The following is a 27,087-nucleotide window of genomic DNA, read 5'->3' as shown; positions in this document are numbered from 1 at the left end:
TATGAATATAGTAGTTTTTTGATTTACCTGTTGATAATTAGAGGTTTTTTTAGTTTTTAGCTATCGTTAAGCTACTGTTAACATTTGAGTACATGTCTTTGTATGACCATTGGCTTTTATTTGTCTTGGGAAAATATTTAGGCATGAAATGGCTAGTTTGTAATGTAAGTGCATATTTGAATTCTTTAAGGAACTGACAAACTATTTTCTAAAGTGGTTGTAACATTTTACATTCCCACCAGCAGCACGTGAGGTTTCATTACGCTACATCATCTTCAATACTTGTATGGTCAGTCTTTTTAATTTTTGCCATCCTTTCAGGTGTCTAGTGGTATCCCTGTGGTTTTAATTTGCATTTCCTTAATGAGTAATAAATTTGAGCTCCTTTTCATGTGCTTGTTTGTCATTTTTATGTTTTCTTTGGTGATGTGTGTGTGTTTAAATATTTTTTTAAAGACTTTATTTTTCCTTTTTCTCCTCAAAGCCCCCTGGTACATAGTTGTATATTCTTTTTTTTTCTTTTTTATTAATGTTATGATAGATTACAACCTTGTGAGATTTCAGTTGTACATTATTGTTAGTCATGTTGTGGGTACACCACTTCCCCCTTTGTGCCCTCCCCCGACCCTCCTTTTTCCCTGGTAACCACCGATCAGATCTCCTTGTCAATATGTCAACTTCCACCTATGAGTGGAGTCATATAGAGTTCGTCTTTCTCTGACTGGCTTATTTCGCTTAACGTAATACCCTCGAGGTCCATCCATGTTGCTGCGAATGGGCCAATTTTGTCTTTTTTTATGGCTGAGTAGTATTCCATTGTGTATATATACCACATCTTCTTTATCCAATCATCAGTTTCTGGGCATGTAGGTTGGTTCCACGTCTTGGCTATTGTAAATAATGCTGCGATGAACATAGGGGTGCAAGGGACTCTGGGGATTTCTGATTTCAGGTTCTTAGGATAGATACCCAGTAATGGGATGGCTGGGTCATAGGGTATTTCTACTTTTAACTTTTTGAGAAATCTCCATACTGTTTTCCATAGTGGCTGTACCAGTTTGCATTCTCACCAACAGTGTATGAGGGTTCCTTTTTCTCCACAACCTCTCCAACATTTGTCGCTCTTGGTTTTGGATGTTTTTGCCAATCTAACGGGTGTAAGGTGATATCTTAGTGTAGTTTTGATTTGCATTTCCCTGATGATTAGCGATGATGAACATCATTTCGTGTGTCTATTGGCCATATTCATATCTTCTTTTGAGAAATATCTGTTCATGTCCTCTGCCCATTTTTTGATCGGGTTGTTTGTTTTTTTGTTGTTAAGCAGTGTGAGTTCTTTGTATATTATGGAGATTAACCCTTTGTCGGATAAGTGGCCTGTAAATATTTTTTCCCAATTAGCTGTTTTTTTGTTTCAATCCTGTTTTCCCTTGCCTTGAAGAAGCTCTTTAGTCTGACGAAGTCCAGTTTGTTTATTCTTTCTATTGTTTCCCTCAACTGAGGAGTTAATAGTGTCCGAAAAGACTCTTTTGAAACTGATGTCAAAGAGTGTACTGCCTATATTCTCTTCTAGAAGACTTATTGTTTCAGGCCTAATCTTTAGGTCTTTGATCCATTTTGAGTTTATTTTGGTTTGTGGTGAAAAAGAATGGTCAATTTTCAATCTTTTGCATCTGGCTGTCCAGTTTTCCCAGCACCATTTGTTGAAGAGACTTTCTTTTCTCCATTGTAGGCCCTTTGCTCCTTTGTCGAAGATTAGCTGTCCATAGATGTGTGGTTTTATCTCTGGGCTTTCAATTCGGTTCCATTGATCTGTGGACCTGTTTTTGTACCGGTACCATGCTGTTTTGATCACTGTAGCTTTGTAGTATGTTTTGAAATCGGGGATTGTGATTCCGCCGGCTTTGTTTTTCTTGCTCAGGTTTAGCAATTCGCGGTCTTTTGTTGCCCCATATGAATTTTAGGATTCTTTGTTCAATTTCTGTGAAGAATGTTCTTTGGATTCTGATTGGGATAGCATTGAATCTGTATATTGCTTTAGGTAGTATGGACATTTTAGCTATGTTTATTCTTCCAATCCATGTGCATGGAATGTCTTTCCATCTCTTTATGTCGTCGTCAATTTCTTTCAAGAAAGTCTTGTAGTTGTCATTGTATAGATCCTTCACTTCCTTGGTTAAGTTTATCCCAAGGTATTTTATTCTTTTCGTTGCGATTGTGAATGGGATTGAGTTCTTGAGTTCTTTTTCTGTTAGTTCATTGTTAGTGTATAGAAATGCTACTGATTTATGTATGTTGATTTTATACCCTGCTACTTTGCTGTAGTTGTTGATTATTTCTAATAGTTTTTCTATGGATTCATGGGGTTTTCTATATATAACATCATGTCGTCTGCAAACAGCGAGAGTTTTACTTCTTCATTACCTATTTGGATTCCTTTTATGTCTTTTTCCTGCCAAATTGCTCTGGCCAACACCTCCAGTACTATGTTGAATAGGAGTGGTGAAAGTGGGCACCCTTGTCTTGTTCCCGTCCTCAGAGGGATGGCTTTCAGTTTTTGTCCATTGAGTATGATGTTGGCTGTGGGTCTGTCATATATGGCCTTTATTATGTTGAGGTACTTTCCTTCTATACCCATTTTATTGAAGGTTTTTATCATAAATGGGTGTTGGATCTTGTCGAATGCTTTCTCTGCATCTATTGAGATGATCATGTGGTTTTTGTTTTTCATTTTGTTGATGTTGTGTATCACGTTGATTGACGTGCGGATGTTGAACCATCCCTGTGTCCCTGGTATAAATCCCACTTGATCATGATGTATAATCTTTTTCATGTATTGCTGTATTCGGTTTGCCAGAATTTTGTTGAGGATTTTTGCATCTATGTTCATCAGTGATATCAGCCTGTAGTTCTCCTTCTTTGTGTTGTCCTTGTCAGGTTTGGGGATCAGAGTGATGTGGCCTCATAGAATGTGTTAGGGAGTACTCCATCTTCCTCGATTTTCTGGAATAGTTTGAGAAGAATAGGTATTAGGTCTTCTTTGAATGTTTGGTAGAATTCTCTAGAGAAGCCGTCTGGTCCTGGACTCTTATTTTTGGGAAGGTTTTTGATTACCGTTTCTATTTCCTTACTTGTGATTGGCCTATTCAGAGTCTCCATTTCTTCCTGATTCAGTTTGGGGAGGTTGTAGGAGTCTAGGAATTTGTCCATTTCTTCCAGGTTGTTCAATTTGTTGGCATATAGTTTTTCATAGTATTCTCTTATGATCCTTGCATTTCACTGGTATCTGTTGTGATTTCTCCTCTCTCATTCCTAGTTTTATTTATTTGCGATTTCTCTCTTCTTTTCTTGGTGAGTCTGGCTAAAGGTTTGTCGATTTTGTTAATTCTTTCGGAGAACCAACTCTTTGTTTTATTGATCCTTTCTAGTGTCTTTTTTGTTTCAATATCGTTTATTTCTGCTCTTATTTTTATTATTTCCCTCCTTCTACTGACTCTGGGCTTTGTTTGTTCTTCTTTTTCTAGTTCTGTTAGGTGTCGTTTGAGGTTGCTTATGTGAGCTTTTTCTTGTTTAGTGAGGTGAGCCTGTATTGCAATGAATTTCCCTCTTAGGACTGGTTTTGCTGCATCCCAAATGATTTGGTATGTCGTGTTCTCATCTTCATTTGTCTCCAGATAATATTTGATTTCTTCTTTCATTTCTTCAATAATCCATCGTTTGTTCAGAAGCGTGTTGTTTAGTCTCTACATTTTTGCACCTTTCTCTGCTTCTTTCTTGTTGATTTCTAGTTTCATAGCATTATGATCTGAAAAGATGCTTGATATTATTTCAACTCTCTTGTATTTATTGATGTTTGCTTTGTTTCCCAAAGTATGGTCAATCCTTGAGAATGTTCCATGTGCACTTGAGAAGAATGTGTATCCTGCTGTTTTTGGATGAAGTGTTCTATATATATCTATTAAGTCCATCTGGTCTAATTTTTCATTTAATTCTATTATTTCCTTGTTGATTTTCTGTCTGGATGTTCTGTCCATTGGTGTTAATGGTGTGTTGAGGTCCCCTACTATTATTGTATTGTTGTTGATGTCTTCTTTTAGTTTTGTTAAGAGTTGCTTTGCAAATTTTGGTGCTCCTGTGTTGGGTGCGTATATATTTATAAGTGTTATGTCTTCTTGGTGGAGCGTCCCTTTTATCATTATATACTGTCCCTCTTTGTCTTTCTTTATCTGTTTTGCTTTGAAGTCTACCTTGTCTGATATTAGAATAGCGACACCTGCTTTCTTTTGTTCATTATTAGCTTGGAGTATTGTTCTCCATCCCTTCACTCTGAGTCTGTGTTTGTCTTTGGGGCTGAGGTGTGTTTCCTGGAGGCAGCATATTGTTGGGTCTTGTTCTTTGATCCATCCTTCCACTCTGTGTCTTTTTATTGGGGAGTTGAATCCATTTACATTTAGAGTGATTGTTGAGATGTGGGGGCCTACCACTGCCATTTTATGTCTTGTTTTCCGGTTTTCTTCAATTTCCTTTGTTTCTTGTCCCATGGTTTAATCTGTTCTGATGAAGAGGTGCTACTCTGTGTTGTTGTCCTTCTACTTATCTCCTCTGCCCTTGGTTTTGTAGCCCCTTTCCTTTTCTTGATTTTTCAGGAATGAGGGTTTTCCTGAGGATTTCCTCAAGAGGAGATCTTGTGGCAATGAACTCCCTTAATTTTTGTTCATCTGGGAAAGTTTTTATTTCTCCATTGTTTTTGAAGGATATTTTTGCTGGGTAGAGAATTCTCAGCTGTAGGTTTTTGTCCTTCTGATTTTTGAATATATCATTCCACTCTCTTCTAGCCTGTAAAGTTTCTGCTGAGAAATCTGCTGATAGCCTGATGGGGGTTCCTTTGTAGGTTAGTTTCTCCTGCCTGGCTGTCCTTAGTATTTTCTCCTTGTCGTTGACTTTTGCTAGCTTCACTACTATATGCCGTGGGGTTGGTCTTCTTGCATTGATAACGTTTGGAGATCTATTGGCTTCTGTCACCTGAAGATCCATCTCTCTCACCAGATTTGGGAAGTTCTCAGCCATTATTTCTTTGAATAGGCTTTCTGCCCCTTTCCCCTTATCTTCTCCCTCTGGTATACCTATAATCCTTACGTTGCATCTCCTAATTGTGTCTGACAATTCTCGGAGAGTTTCTTCATTTCTTTTTAGTCTTACTTCTCTCTCCTCCTCTGCCTGCAACATTTCTATATTCCCATCTTCCAAATTGGTAATTCTTTCCTCCATATTATCGGCCCTACTGTTCAGTGCATCTAGATTTTTCTTAATCTCCTCTATTCTGTTCTTCATTTCCAGTATTTCTGTTTGGTTCTTCTTTATAGTATCAAACTCTTTTGTGACATAGCTCCTGAACTCGTTGAGTTGTCTGTCTCAATTCTGTCTTAACTCATTGAGTATTTTAATGATGGCTGTTTTGAAGTCATCGTCATTTAGGTTATATATTTCATTTTTTTTGGGATTGTTTTCTGTGTATTTGTTATTTTCCTTCTGTTCTGGAGACTTAATGTATTTTTTCATATTGCTTGATGTTGTAGATTTGTGCCTCCGCATAGAGATAGAGTTTAGTTGCTCCTTTCACTTGTTTCTGCTGGTGTGGTGGAAGAGCAGCTGTTTATACTGCACCAACCGGGAACCCTGTCCGCAGTTGCTGACTGGCCCTGGGCCCCTCCTTGTAGTCACAGTGGTCCTGTGGATTCCCTCTTCTGCCGTGGGGGCCATCACGGGGGGGCTTCAGGCTGCTGGTGCCTATTGTTGCAGCCCACCTAGACGTGCTCCCTCCTTGGGGTCTGCAGTGGTGTTATGGGCTTTTCCAGGGGCCAGGGGTAGGATCGCTTAGATTTGCCGCTTCGTCACTGTCGGCATCCACAAAATCTCACTTGTCCACTATGGGTCGCAGCAGAGCTATTGGCATCTTCTACAGTCTGTGGTTAGCTCGCCTAGCTATGCTACTTTTGTCCTGGGGTCTTCCAGCCTTGTGGCTGCCGGATGGGTGCTCTCCACTAGTGCTGTGCAGAGGCTTTCGCTGAGGCTGCTGTGAGCCTGTAGAGTTTCCCCCTAGGCTACGGAGCCGGGTCGCTGGAACTCCACCCAGCCCCAGTCCTGTTTCCCAGGAATTCGGGGAGCCCTTTGCACTGTCTGGGGGACAGCTGGAGATCCTGATTTCGGTGGTAGCTGGTTGGCTGCCTGCCCTGCCTGGTATTCTACTCTCCGGGACCCTCCCGGTGTTGTGGATGCTGGGAGGAGCCCCTCTGCTAATGGCAGACAGAGTTTTGTCTGCTGCCCCGGCAGAACTCTGGAGCTTCCCACACGAGCTGCGGAGCTGGCCACTGGATCTCCACCCAGCCGTAGTCCTCTCCGAGATCTCCGGCAATCCCTTGCCCCACCGTACAGGCAGTGGCATCCAGGGGGTTGCCGTGCCCTCTGTGATTCTCTCTGGGACCCTCCAGGTGCCGTGGACACTAGGAGGGATCTCCCCGCCGATGGCGGGGCAAGACTCTCCCCGCGGCCTCAGGTGTGTAACTCTGGAGTTTCCCTCTGCGTTTAGGAGTAATTGCAGGGGGTTTAGGTAGGGCTCTGGTCACCTGTTTCCACCGTCGCTCCTCTGGTGTGTGCTCGCTCCTGCTCTAGGTGTGTGTTGATCTTCTGGGGGCGTCTGTTGGAAGAAAGCCGCTTGCAGGTACTAGGCTGTTCGGTCAGGGTCAGAGAGTTTTCACCTATCTCCACCTCCTCCCGGAGGGAAGTCTGTCCGCCTTCCGATATATAGTTGCGTGGGTCTCTCTGACGTCCTGAGATGCTATCTGGATATCCTTTGTTAAGTGATGAGTGTCCAAATAATTGTAGACTCGAAGGGGGAGAGACAAAGAGGACTACGCACGGCACCACCTTGGATCTTCCTCCCATAGTTGTATATTCTTAGTTGTGGGTCCTTCTTTCTAGATGTGGCATGTGGGATGCTGCCTCAGCGTGGCCTGATGAGTGGTGCCATGTCCATGCCCAGGATCAAAACTGGCAAAACCCTGGGCCACCGAAGCGAAGTGCACAAACTTAACCACTTGGCCACAGGGCCAGCCCCTCAGTCTTTTCTGCATTTAAAAAATTGAGTCTTTCTTGTTGATTTTTTTAATATAGCAACTTTCTTCACATACCATACAATTGACTCATTTAAAGCGTACAATTCAGTGGTTTGTAAAATATTCAAAGTGTAGTACAGCCATCATCACAATCAATTTTAGAACATTTTCATCATGCCAAAAGACAGACTGTAACCATTAGCATTCACTTCCCATTTCCTCTCAGTCCTCCACCCTAGGCAACCATTAACCTTCTCTCTGCCCATTTTCATATTCTGGATATTTCTTTTAAATGTATAAAATACAATATGTGGTCTTTTGTGACTGACTTCTTTAAGTAGTATACTGTTCTCCAGGTTCATCTGTGTTGTAGCCTGTATCAGAACGTCAGTTGTTTTAATTGCCAATGATATTGCACTATATGGATATCCCAAGTTGTGTTTGTCCATTTGTGGGTAAACTTTTTGTCTACTTTGAATAATACTGCTGTTAATATTTGTGTACATGTTTTTTTGTGGAAATATGTTTTAATTTCCCTTCAGATTATTCTTGGGAGTAGATTTCCTGGGTCATGTGTTAACTCTGTTACCGTTTTGGGAAACTGCCAGTCTGTTTTCCAAAGTGGGTGTACCATTTTACATTCCTACCTTTAGTGCGTCAGGTGTCCTATTTCTCCACATTCTTGTCAACGCTTTTTAATGTTTGTCTTTTTCGTTTTAGACCCCCTTTTGGATGTGAAGTGGTATTTCATTTTATTTTTGATTTGCATTTCTCTAGTGACCAGTGATGTTGAGCATCTTTTCAAGCACTTATCGACCTCTTATTTTTCTTCATTCTCACAAGCTGTATGTTTTAACTGGGGTGTTTAGTTCATTTACATTTAGTGTGATTGATGATGTTTAAATCTAAATCTGCCATCTTGATACTTGTTCTTTATTTGCACCATCTGTTTTTTGTTCTCTTTTTTTATTTTTTGGCCTTCTTATGGTTTGAGATTTTTATGATTGCCTTTAATCCTCTTTGTTGTGTTATTAACTATATATTTTGTTGTGTTAATTATTATCTTAGGTTTTAAAGTATACATTTTTTCCTCAGTACAGTCTACCATCAAGTGATATTATTATATTACTTGGTGTGTAGGATAAAATCCTCAATATAATGTAGTTCCATTTCTCTTTTTTGGCCTTTATTCAGTTGTTGTTGTGCATTTATCTTTGTTATAAACACTACAATGAATTATCATTTTTGTTTAAATGGTTGTTGACTGTTTAATGTGGATCTCTTTTATATCTTCCATGTCTCTATTTAACTTTCTGAACATATAGAATGAAGTTATAATAACTGTTTTCTTGTCTTTTCCTGTTAATCTTAGCATTTATATCAGTTCTTGGTTGGTTTTGATTGATTATTCTCATTACAAGTTGTGTTTTCTTACTTCTTTGCATGATGGTAGTCTTTGATTGGATTCCAGACATTGGGAATTATACCTTTCTGGATGCTGACTGTTATGGATGGGTGGATGGATGGGTGGATATATCTATATATATAACTTTTAAAATTGAAGGGACATGCACGTAACAAAATTAACCATTTTAAAATTAACAATTCCCTGGCACTTAGAATATTTACAGTGTTGTTCAACCATCCATCTCTACATAATTCCTAACATTTTCATCATCTCAAAAGGAGCCCTTTACCCTTTAAATATTTGCCTCCTAGTAGCCTCATTTTTTTCTATTACTCATTAGTTCTTTAAGACTGTGTTGTTTAATTTTTAAATATTTGCAGTGTTTCCATTTTCCTCCCCTTAACGATTGGTAGCTTCATTCCACTGGACTTGGGAAAGATACTTGGTATGATTTAATTTTTTTAAAATTTGTTTGTTTGTTTGTTTGTTTATTTTTTGAGGAAGATTAGCCCTGAGCTAACTGCTGCCAGTCCTCCTCTTTTTGCTGAGGAAGACTGGCCCTGAGCTGACATCCATGCCCTTCTTCCTCTACTTTGTATGTGGGATGCGTACCACAGCATGGCTTGCCAAGCAGTGCCATGTCCGCACCTGGGACCTGAACCAGTGAACCCCAGGCCGCTGAAGTGGAATGTGTGAACTTAACTGCTGCGCCACCGAGCTGGCCCCTAATTCTTTTTAAATTTATTGAGATTTATGTTCTAACATAGAATCTATCTTGGAGAATGTTTCATGTGCACTTGAGAATAATGTATATTCTGCTGTCATTGAGTTGATTGGCCTATTAGGTTTGGTTGATTTATAATGTTGTTCAGGTCCTCTATTTCCTTATTTATCTTCTGTCTAGACGTTCTATCCATTATTGAAAATGGGGTGTGAAAGTCTCCAAATACTATTTTAGAACTGTCTATTTTTCCTTTCAATTCTGTACATTTTTGCTTTGTATATTTTGGGGCTCTGTTATTTGGTGTGTATATGTTTATAATTTTTACACTCTGATGAATTGATTGTTAAATCAACAGATAATGTCCTTCTTAGTCTCTTTTTATAGTTTTTGACTTAAAGTCTTTCTGTGTGATATTACCTGTGTAGCCATCCAGGTCTCTTGATTGCTATTTGTGTGGAATATCTTTTTCCATCAGTTCACTTTCAAACTATTTGTGTCTATGTATCCGTAGTGAGTTTTTTTTAGACACTATATAGTTGGGCTATATTTTTAATTCATTTAGCCAATCTCTATCTTTTGATTGGAGAGTATAACCCATTTCCACTTAAGTAGTTACTGATAAGAATTTATGCCATTTTACTATTTTTCCTGTATGATTTGTTCCCTTTCTGTTTTTCAGTTCTCCAATACTGCCTTCTTTTTTCTTAAGATTTTGTTTTTCCTTTTTCTCCCCAAAGCCCCCCCTATATAGTTGTATATTTTTAGTTGTAGGTCCTTCCACTTGTGGCGTGTGGGATGCTGCCTCAGAATGGCTTGATGAGCGGTGCCATGTCCATGCCCAGGATCCAAACCGGTGAAACCCTGGGCTGCCGAAGAGGAGTGTGCGAACTTAACCACTCTGCCACAGGGCCAGCACCCTGCCTTGTTTTTTTAAATAGATTTTTCGGGTATTGTTCCTTTTTGATTCCCTTCTTTTCCTTTTGTGTAGATCTTTTGGGTATGTCTTTGCTGGTTTCCATGGGGTTAGAATTAACGTCCTAAGTTTGTAATAACTTTGTTTTAATTGATACCAGCTTCCATAGCATACAAAAACTCTGCTCCTGTACAGCTACACCTTCCCTTTCTATCAAAATTTGTGTCTTTATACATCCCTGTACATCATGTGACCATTAACATAGGTTTGTAATTATTTTTTTCATGCATTTGTCTTTTAAATCACATAGGAAAGAAAAAGAAGAGTTACAAGTAAAAAATTTCATACTGCTGGCTTTAACTTTTACCTGTAGTTACCTGTACTGGAATTCTTTATTTTTTGTATGGGTTTTAGTTATTGTCTAGTATTCTTTCATTTTAGCCTGAAGGACTCCCTTTATCATTTCTTGTAGGGCAGGTTTATTAGCAACAGACTCCCTCACATTTTGTTTCATTGGGAATGTCTTACTTTCTCCATATTTGAAGAATAGCCTTGCTTGATGTAGGATTCTTGAGTGACAGGTTTTTTCCTTTTAGAAGTTTAAAAATGTCATTACTATCCCTAATGGTCTCCATTGACTTCGATGAGAAATCTTTTGTTAATCTTATTGAGGGTTCCTGGTATGTGACAAGTTGCTTCCCTCTTAATGCTTTAAATATTCTCTTTTTCCTTGTCTTTTAGCAGTGATTACTGTGTATCTCAGTGTGGATCTCTTTCTGTTTGTTCTTCTCTTGGTTTCTTGAGCCTCTTGAAAGTGTAGATTCGTGTCTTTTATCAAATCAGGATGTGTTTGGCCACTTTTTCTTCGAATATTCTCTCTTTCTGCTTCTCTTTCTCCTTTCCTTCTGGGGTTCCCATTGTGTTTATGTTGGTGGGTGTGATTGTGTCTTACAGGTTTCATAGACGCTCTTTTTTTTCCCCCCCTCATTCTTTTTTTCTTATGCTCTAGAAACTGGATAATTTCAGTTGGTATATCTTCAGGTTTGTTGATTTTTTTTTTCTTTACCTATTCACACCTGCCGTTGAAATCCTCTAGTATATTTTTCACTTTCGTTATAATTTTCAGCCCCAGAACTTCTGTTTGGTTACTTTTTATAATTTTTCTTTATTGGTATTCTCTAATTGTTGAGACGTCATTGTCCTGGTTTCCTTTAGTTCCTTGTCCATGCTGTCCTTTAGCTCTTTGAACATACGTAAGACAGTTGATTTAAACTCTTTGCCTGGTAAGTCCGATGTCTGTACATCTGCAGGGACAGATTCTGTAAATTTCTCCTCTGAAAGGGCTATCCTTTCCTTTTCTTTGTGTGCTTTGTACCTCTTTTTGAAAACTGGACTTATTGAATATTATGATGTGTTAATGCTGGAAGTAGATTCTTTCCTCTTGGTTCAATTTTGTTGCTTGCTGAAAGCTGCAGCTGTTTGTTTTTTTTTAGTGACTTTCTAAACTGTTTTTTAAGTGTGTATTCTTTGTCACTTACGACCTCTACAGTCCTTGTTTCTTTAGCTTGTAATCAACTAGTGTTTTAACAAAGATTTGCTTGAATACCACTTGCCAAAATAGTGAGAGAGAGAGAGAATCAAAAAGAACAGTGAAAAGAAACACCTCTTCTAGTCTTTGCAGATTGTCTCTGTGCTGGGTCCATTTCTTCAGTGGTTAGCCAGTCTGTTTAAAACTGTGCCCTACTTAGCTTTCACTTCCTGCTTGCCCTGTACTTCGAAATAACCTAGATACAAAAGTTTAGGGTCTCCTCAGGTCTTTCTTGAAGATTCACCCTGCCCTGAGCGTTTGTTGCTTTCTGAAGTCCCCTACATGCACAGGTGCTTTTGAATACCCAATTTCCCGGAGAAACTGTCTCCAGCTTTTCCTCCCAGGCCTTTGGCCCTTCTTTGTATGCTTGAACCATAATCTGTTGCTCCGAGCACCTGTGGGTTTTTTGTCTGCCTTACAGTGATTTGAGGAATAACCACCAGTTTTTTGCCCCGAGTCCTGAGCTTGTCAAAAGAAGGTAGCCTGCAGATACTTTAGAAGAGACAAACACAGTTCTTTGCAAATAAGATTTGCTGTGCTCCTTCTGAAACCAGGAACCAGGGTTCCACACTTCAGGACCTCTGCTGAACCCAGGCTGAGCATGGGTCAAGGGAAAGCAAATATGCCCAAAACTTTCCTGCCATTTTTAAGGTGCCTTTTTCTTGACTTAGCCTTTGTCTGGTTGCTGCAAACCTTTCATTCTCTTTTCCAGAGTCCTGACAAAATTGATTCCGACAGTTCCTGCTTGATTTTTTGATAATTCTTTGGTAGAAGGTATCTTTGGAACTGCCTATTCCACCATTTTTGCTGATGTAAATCTGGATATTTTTGCGTTCCTATAAATCTTCTTGAGTTTTGTTCTGAAATACAGTTATGTTCCTTGGAAACAGTTTGATCCTTTTGAGTCCTGCTGTTATGATCTGTTAGGTAGGTCCAGAGCAGTGCTCAGCCTGGGGGTAATTATTCGCTACTACTGGGGCAAGCCCTTTCTGAGTATTCTACCAGATGCCCTGTGAGTTATGAGTTTTTCCCGTCTGGCTAGGGGGAACAGGCACTGTTCTTGGCCCTTGTGCCTACCAGATACTGTTCCCTCTAATCTTTTTGGATGGTTCTTTTTCCACCCTCAGGTAATCTCTTCACTCACATGTTTTCTGCTTAATACTCAAGTGGTGCTTTCTGGATCTCTCTCTCTCTCTGAGTGTTCTCTCTGTGGAGAGGTTTCATTTCTGATACTTTGTCCTGCCAATTTTAGCTGCTTTGGTCTCACCAGATCTGTTAAACTTTGGGTATCTTGGGCTTGGCCTAGACTAACTCTCAAGACATTAAGCTGGGGCAAACTGAGAGTTCATCTCATTTGTTTCTTGTCTCTTTGGGATTGCTCTCCTTTGTCACCTGATAATTCAGTGTCTTGAAAAACATTGTCTGAATTAAGTGGAGATTGTGCATTGTTGCATGCAGGAGGCTAAACTTGGTCCCTGTTACTCCATCTTGACCAGAAGCAGAAGTCTCCTACTATCTACTATTCCTTTTTTTTTTTTAAATGATAATCACTTTTTTGGGGAAGATTTTATTTATTTTTATTTTGTATTTTTCCTTCTCCCTAAAGCCCCCCAGTACACAGTTGTATATTTTAGTTGTGAGTCCTTCTAGCTGTGGCATGTGGGATGCCGCCTCAGCGAGGCCTGATGAGCGGTGCCATGTCCGCACCAAGGATCCAAACCTGCGAAACCCTGGGCCGCTGAAGCGGAGTACGCAACCTTAACCACTCGGCCACGGGGCTGGCCCCTCCTGTTATTCCTTCTTTTTTTTTTTTTTTTTTTAAAGATTTTATTTTTTCCTTTTTCTCCCCAAAGCCCCCCGGTACATAGTTGTGTCTTCTTCGTTGTGGGTTCCTCTAGTTGTGGCATGTGGGACGCTGCCTCAGCGTGGTCTGACGAGCAGTGCCATGTCCGGGCCCAGGATTCGAACCGACGAAACACTGGGCCGCCTGCAGCGGAGCGCGCGAACTTAACCACTCGGCCACGGGGCCAGCCCCCTGTTATTCCTTCTTAACCTTGATTTTTTTTCTCTTAGTGTTCCTCTGTTCCCTCTTTTCTTCTTTCTTTGTGATTATTTGAATATTTTTTAGGCTTGCATTTAAATTTAATTAGTTGCATTCCATTACTTTTTTGGCCATCTGTCTTTCTATATATACAAATATTAATATTTATGTATGTTGTGGTTGCTCTCAGGATTACAGTTTTCGTGCTGTCTACTGTGTGTATCACTTCACACAAAATGTAGAAACCCTGAAACCATGTAGATCTCTTTTATCCATTCCTTCCCCAATCTTTATCGTTTAATATGTGTTACATTTACATACATTGAAAACTTTACCAGACAACGTTTTAATTTTTGATGTAAACAATCATATGTATTTTAACTGAAAGACAGTATTAATGTTGCTTTATCCGGTCAGTATCCATTAAAAGTACCTACATATTTATCATGTTTCACTTTTCTTTTTTTTTTTTTCCCATCTTGGAGCTTCCTTCTTGGCTCTTTTTTTCTGTTGCCTGAGAAAAGTTGTTTGGTGTTCCCTTTAATGGAGATTTGTTTAGAGATATTTTTGGGCTTTATTTATTTATCCAGGCGTTATTTTGACGATAGCTTGCCTTTTGGTTGTTTTAAGATTTTTATCTACTTTTGGTTTTCTGTGGTTTCACTAAGGAGTAGTATGCCTGGGTGTGGATTTATTTTTATTGACCCTGGGATTTATTGTGCCTCTTCAGTCTATGACTTGACCGTCTTTCTTCTGTTTTGGGAAGTTTTTAGGTATTATCACTTCAAATATTGCTTTTGTGCCATTTCCTCTATCATATTTCTCTGGGATTCTTAATTACATATGTGTTAGGCCTGTTTATTATATTGTTCATGCCTCCTGTCCACTTTTTGTGCTGTTAATACTTTTGTGTTTTGTGCTAACATTCTGGATATTTTCTTCTGACCTATTTTGTTGTTGCCCTCTAATTCTGTTTCCATCTATGTCTAAACCATTGTTAATCCCACACCATTGATTTTTAAAAATTTTTGTTTTTACTTCTGGAGTCTTTATTTGATTTATTTTTATGGTTTTCAGTTCTTTGGAGAAATTTTCAATTCTGTGTTGTATGTATTCGAACATAACAAGCATACTTTTTTTTTTTTTTTTTGAGGAAGATTAGCTCTCAGCTAACTACTGCCAGTCCTCCTCTTTTTGCTGAGGAAGCCTGGCTCTGAGCTAACATCCGTGCCCATCTTCCTCTAGTTTATACGTGGGACGCCTACCACAGCATGGCTGCCAAGCAGTGCCATGTCCGCACCCTGGATCCGAACCAGCGAACCCCGGGCTGCCGAGAAGCGGAACGTGCGAACTTAACTGCTGCGCCACCGGGCCGGCCCCCAAGCATACTTATTTTAACGTCTATGTCTGAAACTCCAAAATACAGATCTGTTCTTGTTTCTACTGATTTTCATTCATGTTGTCTTGTCTCTCATGTATTTGGCATTTTTTATTGTGTTGAAAATGATAATGAACTAATAGCAGAAATTATTTGTAGCTAAGATGACATTGTTCTCCTCTAGAGAAGATGTATATTTGCTTCTGTCTGGTGCCTGGGGGCACTTAATTTAGAGTACATGAGTCAAATTTCAGAGTTTGAGACGGTCAGAGCCCAGTGCAGTCTTTGGGGCCTGTGTGCTTTTCGTTTGTTGTTGCTTCCGGCTCGTAGCCCTGCAGTGTGGCAGCTGAGAGTGGGTGAGAGGTTTATTAGCTCCCCTTCTCCCTTGGTTGTCTATGGACATACGTCCCTGTACTGCCAGCCCTCTGAGTTGGTCACAGCACCTTTCACCGTCTCGGCAGCTTTCTCTGAAATAGACAGATGTCCCCTGGGTGGCACAAGCAGCCAAAAGCTGTGCTCACCTCCCTGGACTTCGGTCCTTCCCAGTGTGGGCCCAGTAGTTCCTCACCAGCACATCAGCTCTTTGATACCTTCAGTCACATTTTGAAAATAAAAGAAACATTAACATTTAATATCACTTGTTAAAATATTTTAAGTAAAATAATGAATGTTAGTAATAGTATTTAAAATATCGACATTAGTATAAAAGTTTAAAATATTGACATTTAAGACTAAAGTATTAAAATTTTTATTTTAGGTATTCAACTGTAAAACTTTTTTTTATAGTGATTCTCAGAAGTATTGTTGATTGAATTACTCTTGTAAGAAGTGTCAGTGCCAGCATCTGAATTTAAAAATGTTTCCTGGGTCGGCCCAGTAGTGCAGTGGTTAAGTTCTCATGTTCTGCTTTGGTGGCCTGGTGTTTGTCAGTTGGGATCCCGGGTTCAGCCATGGCACCACTTGGCACACCATGTTGTGGCAGGCGTCCCACATACAAAGTAGAGGAAGATGGGCATGGATGGTAGCTCAGGGCCAGTCTTCCTCAGCAAAAAGAGGAGAATTGGTGGCAGATGTTAGTTCAGGGCTAATCTTCCTCAAAAAAAAAAAAAAGAGTTTCCCTTTATTTGTGTTACTGTACATAATAATTGGAGAGTGCTCGATAGTGGTTTGACTGCTCAGTCAGTAACAAGAATTTGTTAATGTTTTTGTTGTGCATTTGCTTAAATAGGCGTTTAAGGAATCTCTCTAGAAAGTTATGATTTTATTTATCTTTGAAAAAGCTTTATTGAAAACTAGAAAATAACGTTATTTTTATTTATTTACTTTTAGGTTGGGCTCATGTGGTTTGCGCCCTGTATATTCCAGAGGTTCAGTTTGCCAATGTTTCTACAATGGAACCAATCGTTTTACAGTCTGTTCCACATGATCGTTATAATAAGGTATAGTGGATATTATTTTGTTGATATTTGAATATAGGTGTTTTGTTTTAAAACTGGGAAGTGTAAAGGATTTTTTTGTATTTTCTTTTACTACAGGCCTCCATTAAAAAATTCACGTTATAGACCTCCATCAAATTCCAGGGAGATTTGGACAAAGTATAATTACTAATGTAAACTACAATTATTAAAATATGTTACTGAGGTCACAGGAGTACAAAACAAACAAACAAAATTATATTACCTTTTATACTAAACCTAGGTATTTAGGATTCTTACATTTACATGACATTTTAATCCTTATAGATTTGTCCTTTAAGAATTACTGACCTATGTTCTTTCAGACATATATGAATTAATCGTTATTCGGTATAACATTCATTACTATATCATACATCCTTTCTCAAAAAAAAATTCTGTTACAGTATACTATTTGCCCCTCTTCCCTTCCCAAATTATTTTTTGCCCCCAAGATAGGATTTTTGTTGTTACCTTTTTAAAAAGTTATAGTTAATGTTTGCTTTTTTCTCTGTCTCTTTCTTGACTTCGTGTATACATATTATTGTTTCATTCTCTTTTACGTGATAGATGATTTTTCTATTGCCCAATGTGCCTTTAAGTAGCGTTATCATTTAACTGAAGGTCCCTGTTGATGTATTCCATCTTTGGGATGCGTATCACTGCAGCTGATAATAAAGTTTCAGATATTTTTGTTAAATGTTTGTAATGTAGGTTATTAGTATTTATTTAAAAAAATTGAAAATACAGAAAAAGAAGTTGAAAAATGCAAGACAAAAATCTTTCTAAATATTTATTCCCATTCAGATCCTTCTGGATTTTTTGGTGTATATTTTTACATATACTATATATACCTGTAAAAAATTTGGATCATATTGCTTATATTGTTTTGTCTGTTTTTGAAACTTATTAATCCTGAACCTCTCTTTGTGTCAGTAAATTATGTTTTTGCCATTATTTTTAATGGATACTCAGCATGTAATACAGAGCGTTATTAGTTTCAATAAACTGGAATTTAATTAAGTAACTCCTTTTTGTTGAAGGGCCTCATTTGGTGTTTGGCATGTACATACCAACAGAATCTCTTTGTAGAGGGGGTGGCGTTTTGGAGGCTTCAATTAATCTATTGTGTGAAATTGTCCTCTAAAATGCTCTTTCTAATTTATACTACATTAGTAATATGTGAGATCACTCATAACCTTATATCCTGTTACGTGCACTGTGTATTACCATTGAAACAATCTCTGCTATTCTTTTAGTGAAAAATATTACAATATTTGAATGATTTTTTTTTGAGTACTGGTAAGGTTAAACATTTTAAAGTATTTTTAAAGGTTATTCATGTTTGTTAATTGATCTTGAAGATTTGGTTAATTTTAATATTGTAATGTTTTTATTTTCTCTTACAAAGTGCTTTTTATATTAGAGATATTATTTTATATTGTATACTTGCTGCATATGCTTTTGCACATAATGTAACATTTGCTTTTTAGATTTCATTGTGTCTTAATGTTTTTCGTTGTTTTTGGTATTCTTGCAGGTTAATTTTTTTAGTTTAGAAGTTTAAAATTTAAAAAATTTACACAACTACTCTTTATTGTTTCTTTCTTTGATGCCATACAAAGAAAATCTTTCTCTACACTGATATATATTTTTTAGTGCTTTCATAGTTCAATTTTAAAAAATACTTGTTTTTCCTTTCAATTTTGAAATAATTTCAAACCTAATGCAAAGGTTGCATTAATAAAAGACCTCTTCCTCCCCTCAACCATTGGAGAGTAATTTATCAGTACTGACGCCCTGAATTCTTCAGTATGTATTTCCTATAGAAAAGGACTTTCTTCTACATAACCAGAATATAGCCATCAAAATCAGGAAATTAACATTATGCATTATTACTGCCTAATCAATGGACTTCATCATTATTTACCTAATTTTCATTCTTGTTCCCCAATTTTCCCGATACTGTCTTTTATAGCAAAAAGATCACAGGTTGCATTTTGTTTTTAGGTCTCTTTTAATCTCATATAGTAACTCAGTCTTTCCCTGACTTTCATAACTTCGATGCTTATGAAGATTACAGGCCAGTGGTTTTGTGGAATTCCCCTTTTTTTGGACTTTTCTGATGTTTCCTCATGATTAAATTCAGGTTATGTGTTTCTGGCAGGACTGTCACAGAAGTCATGCTGTGTTCTGCTCACTGCATCCTGTCAGTTGGTACATGATTTCAGATTTTCCCTTTATTGGTGATGTTACCTTGATTACTTGGTTAAGGTGATGTCTGCAACGTTTCTTCACTGGGAGGTTAATCTTTTTTCTCTTTATAATAAGCATTTTGTGGGGATGTGCTTTGAATGCAAACATCCTGTTCCTTGTGCCTTTTACCCAGTAATTTTAGCATCTCTTGTTTTTTCTTGCTTAATTTATTACTGTGATCGATGGCAAGTGGTGGTTTTCTAATTCCATTATTTCTTTTACCTTCATCAGTTGGCATTCCACTTTGAGTAGAAACTTTCTTCATTCCCCAATTATTTATATTAGTATGGACTAAATGGACTTACATGTTACCGTTTTATTTTAATGGGTCATTCCCAATTCCTGTCATTTATTTTGATGCTCATTTGTCTCAGGTTTGACAGGTGGGACTTTTTCAAGCCAGCTTCTGTGTCTTTTGACATGTTTTTGTCCTTCTGTGAACACTTCTTTACTTCTGACACAACAGTATGTTCCAGGCACATCTTGTATCATTCCTGCCCTGGCCCTAGAATCACCCTCTCTCCAAGGAGCCTTGATTCCTTTTAGGTGAGATGGTGTTTAGAAACCAAAGTAGGCACCAGGTGTGCTCACTGTTAGTGAGATATTACTGTCTCATTAACTGAGATAATGTTCTCGCTGGGGATTGCTAGGAATTATATGCGTGTGTATAGATCCAGAGATAACACCTTCACATCTATATTTTTTCTATACTTAACTCTATATATTGAAGACTATGAGGTCACAATGATATTTCTGATTTAATATATGGATATATATGCATACACACATATTTATATGTATATCTGTATCTATCCAGAGAGAACCATAAATGCTTAGTAATTTCTCCAAATCTAATTCAACAACACAGGGTTCCTTCTCATTTTTTCTTTCCATATTTATGACCCTTGTGCCAGACGGTGAGAAACATGACTCCTGTTATCCTCAGTACATTTACTTATTTGGTCAGTCTCTTGTGTATAAACAGATCTGTTGCTGCCATCCCCCAATGCAGAGGTCATCCTAACCTTGTTCAGGCTCCGTACCTCACTCTGGGTTGTTGCTGCTTCCCTGCATGGCTGCCTTTTTCACCATTTTTGGGATTTGACACTCAGCTTCAGTCCACTACTACCCTTTTCCCCCTCCACGGTTGGTCTCTTTGTGTTGCTCAGGTCTGACACCTCACTCTGACACTACCTCCATGCTTACCCCCAACATTGTCATGGAAGCCAATTTTACTGGGGCTCTGACACTTGTGTTGGACTGCCCACTCCACCCAGCATGGATGCTACCATGCTTGGCCCCAGCTCATGGCTTTAAGACTAAAGTATTCAAGGAGTAAGGGAGGGAGGGGAGAAGGAATAATGAGTTATTTAGATTTTAATCTTTTATCCATTTAGAGTTAATTTCAAAAATGGTGAGATAATGTGTCTAATGTTTCCCCTCCCACATGGTTAGTCAACTTTTTCAACACTGTTGTTGAGTAATCTATGTTTTGTACAGTGACTTGAAATACTGTTTGAATCACTATTAAATTCTTGGGTATTTGTGACATATTTTTCTGTTCTATTGATGCATCTGTCTATTCTTATCCTGGTACCACAACTATTTTAAATTATTATGGCTTTACATATGTCTTATTACATGGAGGAACAAATATTGTCATGTATTTATATTTCCAGATGAACATTAGGACTAACAAATACAATTTTGATTATGCTGGCATTGCAATGAAATCTTATTGTCGGGGGAAGAATTGATTTTTTTTTACAACATTGAATCTTGCCTTCCAGAAACATGTGTTGCTCCATTCATCAAGTTTGTTTTTTCTTTCCTTTTTGTAGTTTTCCTTATATGTGATTGTGATATAGGTTTTGGATTTTTTAATTGTTGACTTGTTTTGTATAGTTAACCTTAAAACCTTAATAATATTCTGTTCATGAATGTTCAGTATGGCTAATGGGGGCATCTGATTTTGAAATGATACAAATAACTGGAAAATTGATTTTTGAGTTTTGGAACACATCAGTCCTTAATGGGTGGTGGTAAAGGATAATTTTGAGAACATTTATTAAAGTATTGGGCACTTACTATGAACCTACTTTCTATCAAGCATTGTGCTAGACAGTAGGAGTTCAGAGATTCATAAAACGTAGGATTTTTCTCCGTGTGATACTCTCAGTTAGAAAGATTGTCAAGTAAATATATAATCTATGAAAATAATAATAATATATATTATAAATAATAATAAAAAGTCTGAATGGGTGTTATGGAACATAATGAAAGGAAGGATTATATTTGCCTAAGGAATTGAGTAAGGCATACAAAGATATAAGGGTTTTGCAGAATAACTAAGAGTTTGACCTGTGGGAAAAAAGGATCAAATAATAATTCCAGACAGAGAAAGTAACATCAACTAGGGTAGTAGGGTAGTAGATGCATAGGGGACATAGTAGGTAGTTCAGAAAATAATACACAATCCTGTGTGGGCCTGGAACATGGTGGCATTTAGAAAAAAATAAAAGGAAATTTTGTGAGTGATAGGAAAGGAAAATTTTTAGAATATTTGTATAGCATAACTAAATTGCAGAGAATTCACTTTATTGACCTGTTAAGTTCTTATATTTTCTACATGTCGTTAGATGTGTAATGGCCAGTTTTTGTACCGTTTGTCATCAGATTCTTGTTTTTAATTTTTGATCTTTCATATTTTCTTATATCAATTCCTCATTTCACTGACATACACATTTTGTTAATGAACATGATGAGTGGCATATGTTACCTTTAAGTTACCTTTTAATAATTTTTAAGAAATGTGAAGATTAGGGCAACATAGAGGATTTGTGAACTTTTTTGAGGTGGAAGCGTGTGTTCTTCAGAGTCAAGAGAGCATTTATTTTAGAAAGCTACAATTTCCGTAGAGAACAGTTGCCAGATGATGTATATATATATCGTATATATATCCTTTTGAATATATCCTTTTGAATATATCCTTTTGAACATTTATTGAATGTTCATGAAGAAATGAGAGTTTATAAGTATAGGAAGGATCATAATAGAGCAAAGAAAGAAACAAATGAAAAACACCATGAAACATGGTGTCGTTGAATTGTAAAAGCTTAAAGATAGAGGAAAACTTAAGAGACTGCTAGCCCAACTTGTCTTCAGCTTTTTGAAAAAGGAATAGTGGTAGATAGCTATTAAGAGACGTTTTTATCAATGTGTTTAGCATCTGGGTGAAAAAGTTTGAAAGTACTAAATATTCTCTCTGACTTTTAGGACTCATGTTAGTGCCTTTTAAAAAACTAGGTTTCAGACAGTGGAGCTAAACATTCCGCGTATCCATCCATTCATCTGGCCACCGTTCATGGCGTGTCTTATTATATGTCCCAGGCACTGTGGGAAGCATGAGGAATGCGTAGAGCTCCTATATGTGGGATAGACACACATAAATCAGGATTGTTAAACGATGGAGGTTGTGCAAGGATTTTAGAGCACAGAGAGTGTTCGCTTAACCAAGTCTAACAGAGCTGAAGAACGAGAGGGAAGGTGTCTTAGAAGAGGTTACAACTTCTCTGAATTTTAAAGAGCAAGAGGCCTCCAGGTGCTGGCAGTGAGGGGAGGAGAAAGGAGGGAGTGCATGAGTGGCTATTAGTTTTACAGACTGACAGAGCAAAAGCTTTGAAGTGGGAAAAAGCAGGGAGGATAAAGGGGGAGGAAAGAGGGGATGGTGGTGAGGGAGAAAGGCAGTATTGCCAGGACTTTGAATGTGATACAGGGAACGCTGAGAGAGGTTGTCAAGGACCAGATTTTCAGGGGCCTCATATATCATGTTAAGGAGCTTGAATTTTATCTCTATTGAAGGGGTTTTATACTTGAGAGGGAAATGCTCAGGTCTGCCTTTCTAATGGATGATGAAAGGAGGATTGGGAGAGAGAGGATAGGAAAGACAGTAGTGACATAGAAACTATTTAGAGTTTTGCAGTGTCCCGGAGAGGTAATAATGAGGAGTCTGAAGTAGGAGAGTAGTAGGAATGAAGAAGGGACAGAGACATTTAGGTAATATATAAGAGGTTTGATTGACTGAACTTGGTGATCAGTTTATGTGACACAGAAGATGAGGAAGAAAATTCAGAATGGCTTTTCAGTTTCAAGAAGATACGGACTAGGCGCATCATCACCACCTGAGCTAGAGTATCTATACAGGAGTCAAGTTAATTGACTCATTGCTTAGAACAAAGGCACTAAGTTTTAAATTGTTGGCATATGTTGGTGGGACTTATTACTTTGTTTCTAAAACAAGTCTTGGGTCTACAAGTTGTTAGCTAGCATATATTAATTAATATGATAATAAGGCTCCAAGATATAATTCTCGTTTCTGGTGAAGCACTGAGTATTTGCTTTTATGTATATCTAATGTACATTTGTTTTGGCACTTTATCCTAGTTACTCAATTGAATGCTTAGATTCTTTTTTTCTTTTCTGGACAGTTGAATCATGTGGAAAAGCAAAACAATCTTGTAACTGTAACTACCGAAAAATCCTTTTGCCCTTTTTTGTTACCTCAGCTGATCCTCACTTTGAATCCCCTAGTTGGCTTCTATCTGTTGTCTTTGCCTCCCTCCCTCTCCTCAATACGCACATGTACACATTCTGCTGTATCTGCTGCTGTTTCTCTTTTTCTCAGGGAATAGTAAATTGTTTTTCATAATATTGTCCTTTGTGTGTTTTGTACTTCTGTGTTCAACTTAACTTCTAATTGCCTTTTTTCTCTCAACTCCGAGGCTCAGAAGCTGTTTTATTAAATGGGGTTTACTGAGGACTGTGGACGAATGGCGGTATAATTTCCTTCGTTGTTATTTCTTTGCTCCTCTTACTTCCAAAGGTAGCATTGCAATCTAAACTTCTGGAAATGACAATACACAGTGGTTAACTTAAAATTGTTCAGGGGATTAAACTCTGTAATCTCACCAGTGTACAGATTGCCTCTATCAGTTTTTTCTCTTCTTCACTTGGTGTCTTGGGTAGATGATAGATGTGTATGTAATAACCTGCTAAGTATAATTGATTAAAAGATAAGATTTTATAAGAACTCATATTTAAAGGGAAATCACATTGCTAGGCAATGTGATATTAAGGCAAGTCAAATTTGACACATTTGGTTATTTCAAAGAAACAGTCTTGTAACGGGATTAGATTTAAGACCAAAGACTTTATTGTAGTCAGAAATTAAATTTGCTAAAATTAGCTAAACTACAAATGGGGTTGGCTGAAAGGGTCAGAGAATGAATACTGTCCATTCCATCTTTGATGAGGGTCCTACATGTCTCTTTTCTCTTCTGTCCATAGTCTGTTTCTGCTTCCACGTAATCTCTAATTTTGTTTCCCATTTTATGTGAGTTCCCAATAGATAACTGACTCTGTTCCAGTTCTAAATTTCTAACATCAACTCTGGTATAGGCACCTGGGTTTAGAAACCAGGAAAACTGGCTTTTCACCTAGAAGAACATGGGTGCCTAGATACAACTCCTTCATTAGAAATTGAGTATAGAGGACAGTTTCTACAAAAGAGATATGAGTTATCTAGGTTGTCTTCTTTACCCTCCTGTCCCCTGAATGTTCCATTTAAACAGCTGTAAAAAAGCCTGTAAACTGTTCTGGATGTACATATATACTGATTCTTTGATTTTAATAAAATAGTGTTCTGCATAAACTTGAGAATCTCTCATTTTTTTTGCAATAAATTAAAAGCATATTTAATAATTCAGAAGGGAGTTTTTTGGCAACTTTTAAAAGAAGTGATTTGAGGTTACTTGATGAGTTCTTGAGAAACAGATCCAGGGATAACTGTATGTTGGAACTTCTTTTTCCTCATTATATAACATTAGCATGTTGAATTAGGGCATAAATTAATGACCTACTCTACTTCATCTTGAAATAATCTGCCTAAAATTGAGTAAACTGGGATTTGTGTAAGTTGTTTGATTTTAAAACAGTAAGTCATAGCAAGTCAGCCCTGGTGGTCTAGTAGTTAAGAATCAGCACTCTTGGGGCCGGCCTAGTGGCATAGTGGTTAAGTTCGCATGCTCTGCTTCGGTGGCCCAGGGTTTGCTGGTTTGCGTCCTGGGCATAGACCTACACACTGCTCATCAAGCCATGCTAAGCCGTGCTGTGGCAGCATCCCACTTACAAAATAGAGGAAGATTGGCACAGATGTTAGCTCAGTGACAATCTTCCTCAAGCAAAAAGAGGAAGATTGGCACCAGATGTTAGCTGAGGGCCAATCTTCCTCACATACACACACAAAAGCACATCCGATGCTTCAACTCTGTGGCCTAGGTTCATTTCCTAGTCAGGGAACCATCTGTCATTGTCATACCATGGCGACTGCATGTTTCTGTGATTCTACAAGCTCTGCCACCAGTATTTCTAATACCAGCAGGGTCATCCGTGGTGGACAGGTTTCATCAGAGCTTCCAGACTAAGACAGACTAGGAAGAAGGACCTGGCCACCCACTTCTGAAAAAATTGGCCGTGAAAACCCTGTGAATAGGAGTGGAACATTGTCTGATAGAACTCTGGAAGGTGAGAGGATGGCTCAGAAAGACCGGGAAGGGTTGCACACAGGGTCACTAGGAGTTGGAATTGACTTGATAGCATTAGCAGTAAAGTTTTAGCAAAGTGGTTACCAGGGAGACATACTTTGAAGGCTTGTCAGATTTTTTTCAAACTAGTATTCTTTACCCTTTTTTGGTCTTCAGGATTCTGATAAAACATAAGAAGTCTTTCCCCAGAATAATATCCACCCCAAATATGATATAAAATATTTTATGTATAGTTTGATCATAGGAATATCCCTTGATAGACTCTCAAACTGTGCTTCCCAGTCATGATGAGAGGATTACCAAATTTTAGATCACATCAAATAATAAATAATTTAATATTTGATTTATTTAAAAAATGCATTTTAAATTAAACGTGTAAACATGTTTTTAATATTTTGGCATATTTTTTTCTGTTTTTTGATCCATAAGTAAGAAAAAAGTTATACCAAATATACAGATTTTATTCCTGGCTTGTTACTTAATTTTTAGTACCTCTGTTTTATTTGTGATATAATTTGCTTAACCATTCACATATTACTAAAGGTTGAGGTTGCATCCAGCTTTTTTCCTGTGCTTTGGATTATTCTCTTTGGCTAGAAATCTAGAATTAGAATTATTGTGTCATAGACTATACCTGTTTCTAAAATTCTGATAATATTGCCTCATTGTTTCCCCAATTTATATAGATAGTTTATGAAAATGACATTTTCACCATACTATTGCCTATACTGAGTTATTGTTTTTAATATTTGTTAATTTGATAATCGAAAAATGATATCCAGTTATTTTAATTTTCATTTGTTTGATTACTTGTCAGGTCACAGAATGGTATTTCTTCTTGTGAATTTTCTGTGTTTTTTGCCTATTTATCTCTTAAACTTAGGTTTTTTAAAGTTATGAACTCTTTAAATAATGATACTAAATTTTTGCTTGTATATACCACAAGTATTTTTCTACTTTGCCTTTTAGTTTTAGTTACTTAAAGAAAATACTCATAGATTCACAATTATGCTTTATAGGTTTTTTGGGGGGAGCGAATATCAGATATACAGGGTGATTAAAAAATTGAATCTTTTGGGGCTGGCCTCGTGGCCGAGTGGTTAAGTTCGCACGCTCCGCTGCAGGCGGCCCAGTGTTTCATTGGTTCAAATCCTGGGCGCTGACATGGCACTGCTCATCAAACCACGCTGAGGCGGCGTCCCACGTGCCACAACTAGAAGGACCCACAACGAAGAATACACAACTATGTACCGGGGGGCTTTGGGGAGAAAAAGGAAAAAAAAATAAAATCTTTAAAAAAAAATTGAATCTTTTGAGAGTAATTAGGTTATGTAGGGATATACAGGATGTACCAAATTATAGTATTATTCTTTTTTCCTTGCACTTGTAATGCAGAGATAATTCTCTGTGTGAACAAGTCTCTGCACATAAGCACAGAGCAGCTACATAGGACTAAGGAAGTTGTTATAGATCACATTCGCATTGCCATTCTGCAGAGTTCTAGGAAATTGACAGAGAAATAGCTGCAACCCGTACTCTGGCTCATTCTCCATGGGTGGCTAAAGTCTGATATTTTCTGCATGCTGTAAGTGAGACATATAAGGCAAGATG

General features: G+C 37.8%; 1 protein-coding gene across 22 annotated transcripts in view; it reads left to right on the top strand.

Moving 5' to 3' along the window:
* The window catches only part of MLLT10 (MLLT10 histone lysine methyltransferase DOT1L cofactor), a 258,500-nt gene that overhangs the window by 83,361 nt on the left and 148,052 nt on the right, over positions 1-27,087 (top strand). For all 22 annotated transcript variants that reach the window (XR_011499305.1, XM_070501151.1, XM_070501159.1 and 19 more), the window contains one exon: positions 16,494-16,603. Coding sequence is in view for 21 of the 22 variants with exons in the window: in XM_070501151.1 (XP_070357252.1) it covers positions 16,494-16,603 (110 nt within the window). In the remaining variant the exon portion in view is untranslated. The remainder of the gene's footprint in view (positions 1-16,493; positions 16,604-27,087) is intronic.

Source organism: Equus asinus, chromosome 29 (assembly GCF_041296235.1).
Source record: "Equus asinus isolate D_3611 breed Donkey chromosome 29, EquAss-T2T_v2, whole genome shotgun sequence".
NCBI lineage: Eukaryota > Metazoa > Chordata > Mammalia > Perissodactyla > Equidae > Equus > Equus asinus.
Note: the sequence above shows the minus strand (reverse complement) of the source record. Positions and strands in the feature narration are given on the sequence as shown.